We start from the raw sequence: 13,505 nt of genomic DNA on the forward strand, positions 1-13,505 counted from the left end.
AGGGAGAACATTAGTTCAAACATCAACAACTCATCATGCATAGAGGCGATAGTGAATCCCCAGTCCAACCCTCTGTCAGGCAGACTGTAAGTAAAGAGAGGTGCTGCTAAAAATGTCCTTCTCGTACTATTTCCTTCCTCCGTGAAGTTCAGAACTGTTGTGACAAGGGTGATTTGATTAGTGTCTGCAAACTTCAGCACTCAGCAAAACACATTAACAGGCGAGCACACACAATCACCTAACATATATAGAACCATTATCCCTGGAGGGGAGCTATTTTTTCTTATTCTTTCCATAAGATACTTCCTTCACAAGCAGAAGCTCCCTCACTTCATATCTCTTATTCTAAATAACTCAAACACACTGTTAATCACATTCTTACTGTCTTTCTCGCTGTGCTCTCTTTCCTTAATCCTTACTCTTTCCCTCTGCAGTTGAGCAGCTGAAGACTGAACTAAAGAGAAAGTGAACCTGAAAAGTGTCCACCTATATTTACTCTGCTCCACAGCGAAATGTCACCATCATTATGACAGCACATGACAGACTGCTGACATTCGTATATTTACACTCTGTGTACGCTGTTTACTGAGGTGGACGAAAATTCTGCTCTCTTGCACATCTTGGAAAGCTCTTTTCCTGGCAATAAAGTCCATGAAAAACTACTGGCCTCTGTGAATCACACAAAATGAATTTATAGAAATTGATGACACAAGAAATAACCAGCATTTCTGGGCCCCAGGGTCTTCATATGTAATTTTAACCATCAGATTGTGGTTATTATACAGTGGCCCATTTCAAATACTTTTAGACTATCTTTTAAAAAGTTTGAGGTTAGTAAGATTTTAAATGTTTTTGAATTTATTTGATCACAATTACAACAAAAACAGTAATATAATGAACTACTATTACAAATTAAAACTAGATGGTAAAGTTCGTAGACAAACTTTAAGTTGGCTTGAAAAAGCCTAGCCAGAAAGTTTGAAAAAGTTTTAAACTGTTCTAGCATGGTTTACCATGATTTACCATGTTTCTAGTATGGTTTACCACATTGCTAGCATGATTTACCAGGTTTTAACATGACCATGGATGGTTGGATGGATAGATCAAGATTAGTTAGAAAGAAAGAAAGAAAGAAAGAAAGAAAGAAAGAAAGAAAGAAAGAAAGAAAGAAAGAAAGAAAGATTAGTTAGAAAGAAAGATAGATTAGTTAGACAGAAAGATCAGTTTGAAAGAAAGAAAGATTAGAAAGACAGAAAGATTAGTTTGAATAAATAAATAAAGATAGAAATAAATTAAGATTAGTTTGAAAAAAGAAAGAAAGAAAAGTAAAAAAGAAGAAAATGTTAGGAGAAAAGAAAGAAAGAAAGAAAGAAAGATGGATTAGTTAGAAAGAAAGAAAGATAGATAGATAGATAGATAGATAGATTAGAAAGAAAGAAAGATTAGAAAGAAAGAAAGATTAGCTAGAAAGAAAGAAAAAAAAGATTAGTCAGAAAGAAAGAAAGATTAGTTAGAGAGAATGAAAGAAAGATTAGTTAGAAAGAAAGATAGATTAGTTAGAAAGAAAGATAGAATAGTTAGAAAGAAAGAAAGAAAGATAGATTGGTTAGAAAGAAAGAAAGATTAGCTAGAAAGAAAGAAAAAAGATTAGTCAGAAAGAAAGATTAGTTAGAAAGAAAGATTAGAGAGAATGAAAGAAAGATTAGTTAGAAAGAAAGATAGATTAGTTAGAAAGAATGAAAGAAAGATTAGTTAGAAAGAAAGAAAGATAGATTAGTTAGACAAAGATCAGTTTGAAAGAAAGATTAGAAAGAAAGAAAGATTAGTTTGAAAAAAGAAATAAATAAAGATTAGTTAGAAATAAATAAAGATTAGTTTGAAAAAAGAAAGAAAGAAAAGTAAAAAAGAAAGAAAATGTTAGGAGAAAAGAAAGAACAGTAAGAAAGAAAGAAAGAAAGAAAGAAAGAAAGATGGATTAGTTAGAAAGAAAGAAAGAAAGAAAGAAAGAAAGAAAGAAAGAAAGATTAGATAGAAAGAAAGAAAGATTAGTTAGAAAGAAAGAACAAATATTGATTAGAAAGAAAGAAAGAAAGAAAGATTGATTAGTTAAAAAGAAAGAAAGAAAGATAGATTAGTTAAAAAGAAAAAAAGAAAGAAAGATAGATAGATTAGTTAGAAAGAAAGAGAGAGAGAAAGAAAGATAGATAGATTAGTTAGAAAGAAAGAGAGAGAGAAAGAAAGAAAGATAGATTAGTTAAAAAGAAAAAAAGAAAGAAAGATAGATAGATTAGTTAGAAAGAAAGAGAGAAAGAAAGATAGATAGAAAGAAAGAGAAAGAGAGAAAGAAGGATAGATAGATAGATAGATAGATAGATAGATAGATAGATAGATAGATAGATAGATAGATAGATAGATAGATAGATAGATAGATAGATAGATAGATAGATAGATAGATAGATAGATAGATTGGTTAGTTAGTTAGTTAGTTAGTTAGTTAGTTAGTTAGTTAGTTAGTTAGAAAGAAAGAAAGAAAGAAAGAAAAAAATATGGATTAGTTAGAAATGAAGAAAGATAGATTAGTTAGAAAGAAATATTGATTAGAAAGAAAGAAAGATTGATTAGTTAGAAAGAAAGATAGATAGCTTAGTTACAAAGAAAGAAATGGAGAAAGAAAGAAAGAAAGATTGAGTAGTTAGAAATAAATAAATAAAGATAGATTAGTTAGAAAGATTAGTTAGAAAGAAAGAAAGAAAGAAAGATTGATTAGTTAGAAAGAAAGATAGATAGATAGATAGATAGATAGATAGATAGATTGGTTGATTGATTGATTGATTGATTGATAAGTTAGATAGATAGATAGATAGATAGATAGATAGATAGATAGATAGATAGATAGATAGACAGATAGATAGATAGATAGATAGATAGATAGATAGATAGATAGATAGATAGATAGATAAGTTAGTTAGAAAGATAGATAGATTAGTAAGAAAGATAGATAGATAAGTTAATTGGAAAGATAGATAGATTAGTAAGAAAGAAAGAAAGATAGATAAGTTAGTTAGTTAGTTAGAAAGATAGATAGATTATTAAGAAAGAAAGATAAGTTAGTTAGAAAGATAGATAGATAGATAGATAGATAGATAGATAGATAGATAGATAGATAGATAGATAGATAGACAGATAGATAGATTAGTAAGAAAGAAAGAAATATAGATAAGTTAGTTAGAAAGATAAATAGATTAGTTAGAAAGAAAGAAAGATAGATAGATAATTTAGTTAGAAAGATAGATTAGTTAGAAAGAAAGAAAGATAGATAATTTAGTTAGAAAGATAGATAGATTAGTTAGAAAAAAGAAAGATATATAAGTTAGTTAGAAAGATAGATAGGTAGATAAATTAGTTATAAAGAAAGATAGATTAGCTAGAAAGAAAGAAAGATGAGATAGATATGATTTGTACCTGTTTGATAATGGATTTGAGTCTGGCCATGGCGATGACAGTGACCCATACAGACATGAGCGAGCCGAGGAAGTCACAGAACTGCAGCACGTCATACTCCATGATGCAGAAGACCACAATGCCTGGCTGGTCACAGGCATGATAAAACTGTTCAGGGGTGAAAGATGAAAACAAAAGGTCAGAGGAATCATGAATAAAATATGACACTCTGACATGTCACTGGTTCTTAACTATAATCTCCATACTAGAGCTGCCACTGATATGCTAAACTAAGACTCATGATGTGTCTGTAAATAATACAGCACTTCTTCAAGCACTTATTACATTATTTAGGCATGTTTGTCCAAAGCCCGAGCAAAACAGAATGCAAATCTAGTATAAAATATAAATTATGCAACAATTAGTTCCAGTTCTGTAATCTGACTGGTCAGTTAAGTTCATTTACAAGTTACAATGATTTCAACCATAAGCCATCTACTCAGAATTAAGAGTTGGGATTATTCCTTTTATAAAAAATATTATTCTTGAAGCTGTATATCTTTGTTTTATTTTAGACGATTCATGTCACAACATGAAGATAACAATTGAAATGCCTAATTTTGGGCATTTTTGATTGGTTTAAAGCAGATCTTCAAACTCACAGTGGAAAAGAACATGGTGAAAATATAGACAGATGCCTCCAGCAGGTAATGACTGCGGATGGCGATGGTCACAGGTGGGACGAACATCAGGTTGCTGAGGCACAGAAGGAGAGTGGAGAGCAGCTGGAACCCATACGAGTACGCCTCAGTGTTGTCCGTGCAACCCCAGCCATCCCAACCTAGAGAAGCACACATGTGTTACAGACCACTCGAAACTGGACTTAACATGGTCCTGCACACTACAAGATACAGCAAAAGTTACAGTTTTAAGCGTAAATCTTGAAAGCTTCAGTCCCTGTTCACTGTAAATGGAAAAAATGTGGAAAACATTCATCATCAAATATTATTTTATGTTCAGCAGAAGAAAGAAAGTAATACAGGTTTGGAATGACATGAAAGTGAGTAAATGAAGACATAATTTTCATTAATGGATGCGCTATCCCTTTAAAATTAAGTACAATACTGTTTAAAAGTTTGGGTTAGTAAGACTTTTTTTAATTAAAGGAAGAAATTTATACTTTTATTCAGCAAAGATTCATTAAATCGATCAAAAGCTGTAACAAAATATATATTTTTTCAAATAAATACTGTTCTTTCAATTCATCAAAGAATCCTGGGAGAAACATGTAATGCACTTTAAATATTAAGCATTTAATATTTTATGTTATCAACATTAATAATAATAAGAAATGTTCAGCAGAATGATTTCTGAAGGATCATGTGACACTGAAGACTGCAGTAATGATGCTGAAAATTCTTCTTTGCATCACAGAAATAAACTACATTTTTAAATATATTCAAATAGAAAACAGTCTTCTTTCTTCTTTCAGCTTTCAACAGTCTTCTTTCCTGAACATTTAAAAAATCGTACAGACCCCAAACTTTTGAACGGTACTATGTGTAAAATATACTATTGTCCATATCTTCAAAGCAAACTAAGGTACAAAAAAATTATAAATAAATAAACAAACAAACAAACAACACACATAGGCAATGCATGTAAAACTAACAAAGGAAGGGGAAAAAAAACATCACAGAAATACACATGTACTTTCTCCCTGGTTCGCACACACATTCGGTTCCTCATCTGTCAGCTGTTGTAAACAGCTTCATAAATATAGATTGGATTCGGGCAGCCTACTGTTATATAAACACCATGAAGGAAATAGATGCACTGCACCTCTAACCTCTCATAGAAAATGCCAGAAAACACATCACAAATCTCTCTGATTACGAAGCCTTAATTAGCCATACCACAAACAAAAATCCTCAAAGGCATGTAGTGATTGAAGTCTCACTGAGTGTCGACAAAGACGGTCAATTGAGCTTTACCAGACACTCGAGAACAGAGGAGACTTTGCGTGCGTGCTGTATCACAGCACTAAGCTGTTTGCCAGAAAACATTAATTAAAAGGGTAAATTTGTCTATGCTAATGACAAAAGAAACTATGTGTAGGAATCCAGAGGGAAAGGAAAAAACGAGGCACCAGAGCTTCATAATGGCGCTGTAATTGAGAGGTTGTGATTAGCAAATTTCTCAGGATCATCAAATGTCCTCTAATTAAAAAAACACTTGATTTGTGATCTCATCGTTATAGAGCGACATGATTGGCACACGTGTAATTGAACCATTTAACATGCCAATTAACTTTGATTGGCATCTGACAGTAGAGGAGAAAGATATTAAATGGAATTATAAAATATTACAGTGATTATCATCATATTAACTGCTCGGGTGATCTTTCCCTGGGGAAAGGGGTAGACTTGTTCACTTTGTTAAATGACACAGAATTTCTACTCCTTTATTTTCCTAAAAGCTGAAATGTCAAGGAGTTTTCAAGCACAAGTGTCACATTACATGTGTAATAACCTAAAATTGCCCTGCAAGTCACCTCTAGAGATTACAAGGGGATTTTCTTGTAATTTGTGAAACAATTCCTATGTTTATGATGGCTTGTATGAGTTGTTTGTTGTTTTATTTTATTGCAGGTTACGACTACTACTACAAAAAAAAAATGCAAATCTATATTTGTAAAGAACAAAAAGCTATACAACCAAGCCAAACTGAAAAAATCTATGAGAAGTTAAAACAAATTGTGGCATTAGCTAAATGTGCACTCAATTATTTCAACCAAAATACAACCAAAATCCAGAATAAGTTAATAATATAGGGGCTGTTTACACGACACGGTTTTCAACTAAAAACGGAAGAATTTGTATGCGTATGGGCATATGGACATCATCACAAGTGGTTATAAGAATTACATAAATCAACACAAATTATAACATAATTGTCATCATGAAAAAAATTATATTCCTTACAACAGACTCAAGGATGATACATGTTTTAAAGCCTTTGTGTTCAAAGGATTTGGCATTTTCTTAAAGGAAATAAAAAGGGACATTATATCAGAGGAAAACATTCTAAAATTGGGATTACAGTGAATGTAAGCTTTGTAAAGATGAAATTTAGCCAGAAGACAAAGTAATAATATAGTATTATCAAGATTAACAACCTTAGAATGAAAATCGGGCAAAATGTCTATACACTCTAAAAACTGCTGGGTTAAAAAATAACCCAACCTTAACCACACCGCTGGGTCACTATTGGACAGAACACGCGCTGGGTTGGTTTGACCCAAGTGCTGGGTTTTACCATTTAACCCATATTTCTGGGTCATTTCGTGTCTCATTGCCTTAATAAAATTAGTAACAAATTTTTGTTATATTACGAATGTAAAATAATTATTGTCTTTGTAATACAATAAACCAGAGAGGACACTGTAAATTTGATTTAAATCTCGTTTAATTATTTAAAAAAAAAACATTTAATACATGTCTTTACCGGTAATTATTTTTTGTATACAATTATTACAATTATACAATGTATATACTTCTAAGGTAATAAAAACATAATGTTCATTAAGTAAGGTATTTATACACCACTGAAAACATAGTTATGTATGTGATATTGCATTTCTGTCAACAGATCCTCGTAAATATTTCACAATGCACCTTTAAAAGTCATTAAGCAACTCATTTGAACTTATACAATTACGATTTCATTTATTAAGATATGTTGATTTATTAAGAACAGCAACAAACATTTAAAATGCGACTAAATATCACGTGGGCCTGAAAAAAACAACTGTTGTCCTCAAATTTTACAGAGGAGGACTCTTTTCCATTAATTTGATACAAGGCATGCTGGAGAAACTCCCAGGCGGGGAAACACTGCTTTGTGTATTTAACATCAAAATAAAAAAAATAGCTTTGAAACTCAGTCTCGATGGTGTGGCCTGGAACAATGGCAAAGGTCTGACATGTCCCCCTTGTCTCATCCTTGAGGCACAGAATATGCAGCAATGCTCCAGTCATCCCATTTTGTGAATATTCAATGTTGGTCCCCACCTGTTGATTACACACAATCAATTAGAGTGTTGCAATATAACTAACATGCAAGTTAAGCTTTTTTTGTGGAAGTATCAATTTTTTTTTATTGCAAACATTACCAAATATGACTAAATGTGACAAACAAACAAACAAAATGTCTATTTAAATTCAGTATTTGCAAACTGAATTATAGTAATAAAAGAGTACTTTGGACTAATATTGTCAACATTTAGGCAATACAAGTCAAAATATTACTGTAATGTTGATAGTGTCTTTAACATTAAAACTCACAAACCAGCAAAGCTGCTCGTTAATCTCCTGACTGGCAGCGCTGATGATCGCCACGCTTAGATAATGTTACACAATAAAATGAAAGATGACATGCGGGTATCATGTAAGTCTACATTTTTAAAGTTTTAAATAGGCCTATTGACGATCATTCTTAATAATTTTCTTCTCAAAACTGGCACCTGTCAATTTGACAATATTCCAGGCGGTAATTCCGTTACATTACTAACCAGAATGTGACGGCGCGTATTGTGATGTTATTCCTCAGTTAATTTTTTTCGGAACAATCCTGGTTCCGACAGAGACATTACAAGACACACGCAGGAGGAGACTATACTGGAACTTACCCCAGTCGCTTCTTCTTGCGAGTATTTCTACAACATGCCAGCAGACTTTCCACACACAAACGTTACATTAGCCTCGAGACTAATTTCCCGCAGATTTTGCGTGCGAGCCCTGTGAGGGACTAAAAACATACTGCGCTTACGGATTTCATTCAAAACGCTTTCCTCACTTTTAAATACACAACGTCCACAATGAATACGATAATTACGTGATGAATTTACCATTTAAACTGCATATTTCAAAAAGGCTGCTGATATAGGCCTAGCTGGTTTAACGATGCGGCATTTTGTCAAAAAATCTAACCGGCTAGCTGTGGCTATTTAAGTTTCACAGAATAAATACCTTACCCCTCACACTTCCATATCAAAGACTGTATGTTGAACAGTGAAATTAGCTTGCTGTTACCACAACTTTTTTTAAATATAGGTAAACATTAATATTAACTTACCATAAAACACTGCCTGCTCCGAGTAGCGTGCTCCTCGAGTCTGAAGTGAAGATCCAGAAAGTTCCAAAGAATAAACCAGTTGCTGGGTCAAAATAACCCAACCAGCTGTTTATTTGTGAATAACCCCCTTACAACTCATTTGACCCAGCATGAGCAACCCAATAATGTGTTTACAGTACCCCAAACAACCCAACATTTTGACCCAGCACAATCAACCCAACAATTTGTTTACAGAAACAACCCAGCATTTTTTTGAGTGTAGGCATGTGCGTTCGGCTCGAGTGCACTGTAGTAAAAGAATGAGTATGTGTGCAGGCACGTAGTCTTTCTTTACAAAATGACATCGCCAACTACTTGTCTGGCATGCATAATACAGCGCTATTAGTCGATTTCGCGGATCCATAAGAAAGGGGATCTTTTTGATAACGTTGTCATCTGTAAAAACAAAAAACTTTTTAGTTTTTAGTACAGCATTGTCGTGTAAACGTACCCCTAGGCAACACATTAGTGTAGGGTCCAGTTATCACTAACTTTGCTTATTAGCATGCATATTACAAGGATATTGACTGTTTATTAGTACGTATAAAGCACATTAATGTCTTATTCTGGATGACCATATTCTACATCCCTAATCCTGCCCAATATCAAAATTTAACAACTACCTTATTAACTATTAATAAGCAGTAATTAGGAGTTTATTGAGGCAAATTCGTAGTTAATTGTTTGTTAATAGTGAGAATTGGACCCTAATCTAAAGTGTGACCATAATGTACACTACAGTTTCAAAAGTTTAGGGCCAGTAAGATTTTTGTTGCTGTTGTTGCTGATGAAAGAAATTGATAATTTTATTCAGCAAGGACACATTAGATTGATCAAAAGTGACAGTAAACACACTTTCTACTTTCTTAAAAAGATTTTTTTTTTTTTTTTACGTAAATGCTGTTCTTTTAAACTTTCTATTCAACAAATAATCCTTAAAAAATATATATATCAAGGTTTCCACAAAAATATTCAGCACAACTGTTTTCAACATTGATAATAATAAGAAATGTATCTTTTTGAACACTAAATCAGCATATTATAATTATTTCTGAAGGATCATGACTGGAGTAATGATGCTGAAAATTCAGCTTTGCCATCACAGGAATACATAAAAAAAGATATACTATTTATTTTAAATTGTAATAGTTCACAATGTAAATATTTCACTGTTTTTACAGTAATTTTGATGAAATAAAAACAGCCTTGGTGAGCATTTAGAGACTTAAAAAATCATAAAACAAAACAAAACTTTAACGACCCCAAACTTTTGAGCATTTGTGTAAGTACTGTACAATGCAGACAAAGAGAAACAAATTAAAATAAAATGCAATATATTTCTTGACAAAGATATCGCCAGGTCTTTGCTGATTCCAAGCCATAAACATTTTCTTATCTGAAACTTCAATTTAGGACACACACCAAGAAATTCAAAGACAATGCATTTAATTGTTTTTCTCAATGTAATGACTAATTTACCCCTCTCATTTGATATAAGAGAACACATAAGAAAGTCTATGAGTGCTCACCTGCTTTACACTCGCATGCAGCATACAGGTAGTTGTTGGTGCGCAGGAGTTTGCACTGGCCATAGGTGCCGCAGTCATTGATGCAGGGGGTCAGGTAAGAGCGAAGGTACACCTCAGCTGTTACATTAGTACACAGCTCAAACCTACAGAAGAGTTTTTTTTTAGGTTGAACTCAGTCACATTCATTGTACTTTCTTAGAAAATAGAGAGCAGCACAGCCTTATAAATAAATTATTTTGTGTTCCATGGATGGAAAAAAGTCACACAGGTTTGGATCAACATGAGGGTAAGTAAATGATGATAGAGGTGAACAATCCCTGGGATGGAAGTTAAAACTAATTCAAAATGACCTCACATTCAAAGGTGAGGAGACATGCTATAGTCTCTAGTGGGAAGGTAGTAGCCTCTGCGTGCAATTTCAAATGAAGATGTCAAACTTTACCTGAACTCTCCCTGTCAGAGCTAATTTTAATTTTGAATGAGATAAAGTATGGTTATGAGAAGCTATGCCAACATAAAAGAGAATATATGAATTGTTTTAAGTATTTCAAAGCAAATGATTCACCCCACAGTTTACATGCTGCTACTACTGAACATGCTAAATGAGGATGAGGGTAAATATGTGAGGCCCTATTTTACACCATGCACCATGTAGCGCCATGCACCATGCAAGTGTTTTTTTGCTAGTTTCAGCCCGACACAGTTATCATTTTCACGTCCTGCGCCACGTTGTTTAAATAGCAAATGCATTTGCGCCCATTTGTGCGCCCATAGGCGTGCTGGTCTGAAAACGAGGTGTGTTCTGGCGCATTGTTGGCACGTTGCTATTTTGAGGCAACAGAAATAGACTGCCATTGACCAACTGAAACCTGGTCTAAAGTCAATAGCACAATATTTTATTTAAAGAGCGCTTTAAAAATGTGCACTCTGCTTATTAAACACACAGGGACGCACGTACATCATAAAAGGATTACAATGTAAAAGATTATTATTGTGTACATAAAGATATGGTGGAATTTGGCTTGTCCCGTAGATGGTCTGCTTGCTCACTTTTACCTCGCGCACGAGCAGATCCGTTTGCGCTCTGGAGACGTTCGGCCTTTCCACTATCAAATTCTGTCATGTAAATAGCGAATCTGCCATGGCGCGAGCGCAACTGGCATTTAAAGGGAATGGGAGATGAGACTCTGATTGGTTTAACGCAGGTAAATCCCAAAACACACCCATTACCCATTAAGAGAATAGGGACAACCCTTTTAGACCATGCGCCTGGCGCGCCGACCATTTTTCCCGCCGTTAAACTAGCAAAAGTGGATTCGGACCCGCCCTAAGTGAACTTGTGCCGTGCGCTTTAGATCATTCGCTTAGATCGTTAAAATAGGGCCCATGGAGTGCTATGAATATTCTACATCCTTTTCTCAGCTTCGAAAAAATGTAGACTGCTAAACTGAGGTCTGATAATTTAGTGTAAAAACACAGATTCTAGATTTGATGAGATTCAAATGTCCTCACCCGTGTTCAGTGGCACACAGAGAGCGCAGGCTCAGATACCACGTTCCCGTCTGTGGGTAGGGTATCCTCAGCTTGGTGATATTTGTGGTGGTGTTAATGGAGAGATTAAATCCTGAAACTGATTCTGAAGAGGAAAGAGCACAAACAGGTAAAGGACAAGACAAATGCTATCAAATTCCACCATTGGTTATGACTGAACTCACAGTTATTATTGTGAGAGTTCTAAAGAAAACTGCACAGATGAGTGATGTGCTTAAAACTTAGGTTATGTACCATAAAATAAAATTAATGTGGTAGAAGCAAGTTTACCACATCCCGCCTGCAACTATGAGATGCAATTTATGTGGCATTTGCATATAAATGGCGACATCTTCCATTGTTTCACCTGAATTGTTTCCTAAAAAGGCACTACATTATTTTTAGTGCCGTGATTTTGGAACAAAGCCAATAGGGAACTTCATGCAATGGTATACATTGAGAGATGTCTTCATGAACATTATAGCAAAGGGCATTGGCCCAAAGTAATTTAAAAGACAACCAGAAATAAATGTAAACATTCCCTACACTTTTTTTCTTCCTAAAATTCAGTGTGTGTGTGTGTGTGTGTGTGTGTGTGTGTGTGTGTCTGTCTGTCTGTCTGTCACACACATACATTCTCCTTTCACATACTGTACATACATTCTCCTTTCACATTCATACATTTCTACTCTCACATTCACATTCATTCTCCTTTCACATTCATACATTTCTACTCTCACATTCACATTCATTCTCCTTTCACATACATACATTTCTACTGTCACACACATACATTCTCCTTTCACATACATACATTCTCCTTTCACATACATACATTTCTACTGTCACACACATACATTCTCCTTTCACATACATACATTTATAGGCACACACACATACATTCTCCTTTCACATTCATAAATTTTTTCTCCATCACTGTCTCCATTAATTCCTCTTTACAACTTTACAATGATGTTATTCAAAGTAATCCTGTTTTCTTTTCAAGTACAGTTTTTACTTTTTGGAATAGGCCTACGTAGTAATGAACATGAAGGACCCTTTCTTGCACCCAGCGCAATTGACTTTGTACATGTATCATTCCTATTTTGCACCCGACGCACAGCGGACTTTTCCCTCGACAGACGCACGGCGGTAAATTAGGGAATGAACTTGAAGAGGAGGCGTTTTCCGGCGCAAACGTTCCATGGTGCTATTTTGCAGTTACAGAAAACAATTCCACCACAGACCAGGAAAAACCTAGTCTAAAGTCAGTGGCGCATTTTCAGTGGCGCGTTCAGTTGCTATTTTAAGGGCGCATGCTTGGCCATAATGTAGCGTGTGCACAACGCACATACACTTTGCTTCTCTCACACAGACGCAGCAATTGCCATTTTTGCAAACCATACATAATTACAAGGAAAAATATTCCACATGAGGGAAATCATTGTGGTGTCCTTGAAGGTGTGAAAAAAATAGGCATAAATCTAGCTTACACATTTACCAAAATTATTATACGCCTGTTTAACCAAAGCTAATTTCGATGGGTTTCTCCCATCCCCATACAATGTCACTTTTCTGTCTTTTGCGGCCGTGACGAGAATGTCGATCTCCTCGGCTGTGAACCGCTCCTGGTGTGCGCCTGGCAAATCCGCCGTTATAATAGCAAACCGCCATGGAACAAGCGCGCCTGCTCTTAAAGGGAATGTGAGATGATGCTCTGATTGGTTTATTTCACGTTACGCCCAAACCACAGCTATGAGTAATGTAGCTACTTCAGACCAACCCATTTTAGATTTGCGTCGGGCGCAAGAGTCATTTATCCCGCCGGTA

At 34.6% G+C, this 13,505-nt stretch overlaps 1 protein-coding gene and 1 long non-coding RNA gene across 4 annotated transcripts in view; one reads left to right on the forward strand and one right to left on the reverse strand.

Annotated features, from left to right (window-relative positions):
• The window catches only part of tmem8b (transmembrane protein 8B), a 147,264-nt gene that overhangs the window by 19,012 nt on the left and 114,747 nt on the right, over nucleotides 1-13,505 (reverse strand). The window contains exons 8-11 of the mRNA XM_082170065.1: nucleotides 11,658-11,781; nucleotides 10,146-10,288; nucleotides 4,104-4,282; nucleotides 3,463-3,609 (exon numbers count right to left, since the gene is read on the reverse strand). Of these exons, the coding sequence (XP_082026191.1) occupies nucleotides 3,463-3,609; nucleotides 4,104-4,282; nucleotides 10,146-10,288; nucleotides 11,658-11,781 (593 nt within the window). The remainder of the gene's footprint in view (nucleotides 1-3,462; nucleotides 3,610-4,103; nucleotides 4,283-10,145; nucleotides 10,289-11,657; nucleotides 11,782-13,505) is intronic.
• On the forward strand, nucleotides 919-1,987 carry LOC309499067. 3 transcript variants are annotated; one of them, XR_014206134.1, is made up of 3 exons: nucleotides 1,439-1,576; nucleotides 1,744-1,937; nucleotides 1,971-1,987. It is a non-coding gene; the product is annotated as an uncharacterized lncRNA (long non-coding RNA). The 3 variants fall into 3 exon arrangements; XR_014206133.1 differs by lacking the exons at nucleotides 1,439-1,576; nucleotides 1,971-1,987 and adding an exon at nucleotides 919-1,206 and having other exon boundaries at nucleotides 1,723-1,805; XR_014206135.1 differs by lacking the exon at nucleotides 1,971-1,987 and having other exon boundaries at nucleotides 1,723-1,805.

Source organism: Leuciscus leuciscus, assembly GCF_965113295.1.
Source record: "Leuciscus leuciscus genome assembly, chromosome: 5".
NCBI classification, from domain to species: domain Eukaryota; kingdom Metazoa; phylum Chordata; class Actinopteri; order Cypriniformes; family Leuciscidae; genus Leuciscus; species Leuciscus leuciscus.